Here is a 4,283-nt window from a genome sequence, read left to right as displayed (position 1 = left end):
CTCTACTAAAAATAGAAAGAAATTAATTGGACAACTAAAAATATATAGAAAAAATTAGCCGGGCATGGTGGCACATGCCTGTAGTCCCAGCTGTTCGGGAGGCTGAGGCAGGAGGATCGCTTGAGCCCAAGAGTTTGAGGTTGCTGTGAGCTAGGATGACGCCACCACGGCACTCTAGCCCGGGCAACACAGTGAGACTCTGTCTCAAAAAAAAAACAAAACAACAAAACAGAGATGAGAAATGGTGTCCCAGGCAGGGGCAAATCATGTTCCAGGGCTGGAGGCAGTGATGGCTGGTGACAGCAATGATGTCCTGCCACACTGTGTGGCCTCTCCCTTCCTGATCCTCCTGGCAGTGACCCTCCTTTCTGCTCTCTCACCTACCCTCACCTGTGGACAGACAAGGGGATGTGGCCTTGCCCCCCTACTACCAGCCGGAGGAGGACGATGAGATGCCCTTCATCTGCTCCCTGTCTGGGGACAATGGCATCATGGGCTGCCACGAGATCCCCCCACTCAAGGAGCAGGGCCGTGAGTGCTGCCTGTCCAAGGATGACATCTACGACTTTGGGGCAGTGCGCCAGGACCTCAATGCCAGCGGCCTCTGTGTCAACTGGAACCGCTACTACAATGTGTGCCGCACAGGCAGTGCCAACCCCCACAAGGGCGCCATCAACTTCGACAACATTGGTTATGCCTGGATTGTCATCTTCCAGGTGAGCCTGCTCAGGCCTGGGACCCACCTGATGCTGGGGGCCAGGTGGGCAGCTCCACCTGGCAGGCAGGGCTTGGTGCTGGGCATGTGCCACCTCATCTTATTGGAATCTGCCCAATAAGCATAATCATGCCCATTTTACAGACAGAGAACCTGAGGTTCAGAGAAAGGAAGCAATCTAGTTGGCCAAGGATCATGTGACTATTAAATGGCAAAAATCAGGATTTTAACCCAGCTCTGGGTGACCCCAAAGCCTGTGCTATTTGCAGAATCCCAGGTTGTCCAAGGCAGAGGTCTGTTCACAGAGAGAAGAGGCAGGAGCCATGCTCTGTTGGAGGGGCTGGCAGACCAAGGCAGGGGGACATTCTTTGTGGGGGTGACAGCCTGAGCTGGAGGGAGTATCAAGGAGCCCAGTTTGTCTGGCCCTGTGACCCAGCGCATATGTGTGCACACGTTCACAGAGCAGCACTCACTGCGTGCAAAGCGCTGCGCTGGCTCCACAGCCTGCACGCCGCAGATGGGCTGGGGCGTGCTTGGGGCCTGGTGCTGTGGACCTTGGTGCACTGCTTGACCTCTCTGTGCCCAAGTTTTCTCATCTTTAAAATGGGGTAATAGTCCCCCTCACCTCGGGGTGGCCGAGAAGAATAAACCAGATGGGTGAGCAGAGCAGTCAGCCGTGTGCAGTGAGTGCTCCCTTCCCCCCAGCCTCAGGAGGCAGAAGGGGGCAAGAGCAGGGGAGTGGACCGAGGGGCCCCTGGGGAGGTGGTGAGGGGGGCCCTTATGGAGCTGAGCTTGCACGTTGCTCCGGGGAGCTGCAGCATCAGGAATTCAGAGCTGTGCGTGCCAAGTGATCACAGCCCAGCAGCTGTGCTTTGGGACCCTCTGGCGAGAGGGTGGGTGGGCCGCTCAGGGCTCCTGCTTGTGCATTTGCCAGAAGCAAAGACCCAGCATTTGTCTTTCCCAAGGCTGCTCTGTCTCCCTCTCTGGGAAGGAGTTGGGGGTGGGGTGGGGGTTGGCAGAGTCACACCAGCCTCATCACAGTCTGCACCCTCCTGTCCCTGCCAGGTGGACTCTGTTGTCCCCATGTGCGGAAGAAGTGGCTGAGGCCAGGGCGGGGGAGCGGGGCGGCCACCTGGCGAGCTGGAGCCTCGCCCTGGGCTCCCTGCTTTTGCAGCCCTCCTGCTGGTGTGTAGACTGGAAAGGGGGTGGGCTCTGGAGCCAGAGGGCCTGGAGTTCAAGTCCTGGCGCCACTCCTTCCTGGCTGTGTGACTCTGGGCAAGTGCCCTCCACTCCCTGAAGCTCAGTTTCCTCGCCTGCGCGATGCGGATGAGGATGGCTGCCTGCCAAGCCCGTGTGGGAAGGGCTCGAGTTTGTGTGTGAGACTTGTCCCAGCACACAGTAGGGCCTCTACCTGGGGTGCTGCCCTGGTTGCCTGCCCTGCTGAGGGCCCGGTCTCAGGCTGTCTCTCCTCTGCCGGCTGCAGGTGATCACTCTGGAAGGCTGGGTGGAGATCATGTACTACGTGATGGACGCCCACTCCTTCTACAACTTCATCTACTTCATCCTGCTCATCATAGTAAGTGTCGGGGCGCCGGGGCTCTGGGGCAAGCGCAGGGCTCCCAGGGGACCAGAGGAGGGGAGGGTCTTTGGGAGTCCCCAGGGAGCCCCTCAGGGCCAGGAGAGCTGGTGGGAGGGAGCAGGAGGAGCTATTTTAAGTGCCCCCGACCAGCAGGTGATTGAGGCGGCTCGTCAGGGGCGGCCACTGGAAGCGTCCATCACTTTGTATTGCCGTCATTTCTCATTTCTGGGCATTTAAGTCCACCCGGTGCTCCTGCTGTGCTTCTCTGCCTGGTAGCTCTGGGAGTACATTCCTTTCAAGACCTGAGCCAGGCGCAGCCTCGGAATGGGAGGTTGCAGGGCTCCAGCTTGTCCCTGCTTTCCTGGGGCGGGAAGACAGGACGCTCTGAGACCGAAGCCCGAGGCTGCTTCTGGAGCAGGGTTTGCAGGGAGGAGGTCACCCTGGTCGCGACCTGGTGGAGCTCCCTGAGATTCTCAGGGGTCTCCCACTCAGGCAGCTCTGCCATGTGGGGGTGACCTGGGGGCGGAGGCGGGCGCATCCTCCCCTTCCAGGCCCTCCTCCCCAGCCCCCACACCGGCTCCCCGGAGTGAGCTCATCCACCTTGTCATGCCTGACTGCCGCTTCAGCCACGGCACTGTCTCCAAAATGTCAAGTGATTCACTCCCGGGAAAGTCGCCCCTGTGAGGCTGGGTTCTCTGGCGTCCTGGTGGTAGGAGAGGACACGCTTGGCCCTCTGGAGCAGTGCCCCATCCCGGGCTCTGGTGCCTTCCTGGGGAGGCTGGGGCCTTGGACCCACAAGGAGACACCCTTGATAAAAGGAGAAGGCCCAGTTTTATTCAGCATTGCCAGGCATTTCCTTGCGTATTCATTCACCAGAATGTTCAGGAAGCCCACACTGCCCCAGGCCCTGAGCCGAGTGCTGGTCACAGAGCAGTGAGCCAGGCCTGACCCCTGCCCTTGAGGGGCTCACAGTCTCGTGGGGAAGAGGGGCCGACAGGAGACAGTGACCATGGAGCATCTTAGGCACCATGACAGAAGGAAGCCCAAGGGGCTGAGGGAGCCCCGAGGAGGCCCCTGATCTAGCCTGGAGGAGGGGCAGGGAACTGGAAGGCTTCCTGGGGGAGGTGATGCCAGTTGGGCTTTAAAGGCTCAGGGGACTCGGGGCGAAGAGCCTCTGGGACGGGCCTGGCTCACGGGGACCCTGAAGCCGGTCAGAATCCTGCAGTGGGGGCCACAAACCACTGGGGTGGCCAGAGGAGCCTCCAGTTCCGGTGGGGGCTGGAGAAGACCCTCTGCTCCCGCTGGAGGGGTTCAGGGTGGGGATCTGGAATTCTTAACTCACAGCGTGACCTTGGGCAGGCTCCTTGGCTCCCCTCGCTCATGATGGAATGGGGAACAGTGACAGACCTAGCTCTGGGCTCTGGGGGCGGTTAGGCGCGACAGAGCCTGAAGCCTGCACAGCCCTTGCACACAGTAAGTGCTCAATACGTGTGCCCTGCTATTATTGCTGCTATTGTTGGGCCCCAGTGGCCCTGTCACAGGACAAAGGGGGCTGGCAGGAGGCTGAGGCTGTTCAGTTTTTCCTGGTGCTGGGAAGGGTCCGGAGAGCAAAGTCTGAACCACCGCGCTGCCCTGTCACCCTCCTGGCCCCGCCGTGCAGGGTCACGGTGAGGTGAGGTGCCTGGCTGGGGTTACACAGGGGTGAAGGGACCTTAGCCCTCAAACCCGGTCCCCAGCTCTCTTGATTAGAACAGTCCTCTGCTCTTCTGGCCTGCCATCTTACAGAGGGGGAAGTGGGGGTGCAGAGGGTGGGGGCCGCCTGGGTCACCCAGTGGAAGTGGAGGTACAGGGGGTGGGGGCCGCCTGGGTCACCCAGGGGAAGTGGGGATACAGAGGGCGGGAGCCGCCTGTGTAGGGCTGGACAGAGGCTCCCAGGTGTGGGAGAGGCCAGGGGCAGAGGCCAAGCCCACTGCTTCCCCACGCCCCTCA

General features: G+C 60.5%; 1 protein-coding gene across 1 annotated transcript in view; it reads left to right on the top strand.

The window, feature by feature from the left end:
- CACNA1I (calcium channel, voltage-dependent, T type, alpha 1I subunit) overlaps positions 1 to 4,283 on the top strand; it is a 111,583-nt gene that overhangs the window by 56,304 nt on the left and 50,996 nt on the right. Inside the window, exons 6-7 of the mRNA XM_012637977.1 lie at positions 401 to 716; positions 2,199 to 2,291. Of these exons, the coding sequence (XP_012493431.1) occupies positions 401 to 716; positions 2,199 to 2,291 (409 nt within the window). The remainder of the gene's footprint in view (positions 1 to 400; positions 717 to 2,198; positions 2,292 to 4,283) is intronic.

Source organism: Propithecus coquereli, unplaced genomic scaffold, assembly GCF_000956105.1.
Source record: "Propithecus coquereli isolate 6110/MARCELLA unplaced genomic scaffold, Pcoq_1.0 Scaffold126, whole genome shotgun sequence".
NCBI lineage: Eukaryota > Metazoa > Chordata > Mammalia > Primates > Indriidae > Propithecus > Propithecus coquereli.
Note: the sequence above shows the minus strand (reverse complement) of the source record. Positions and strands in the feature narration are given on the sequence as shown.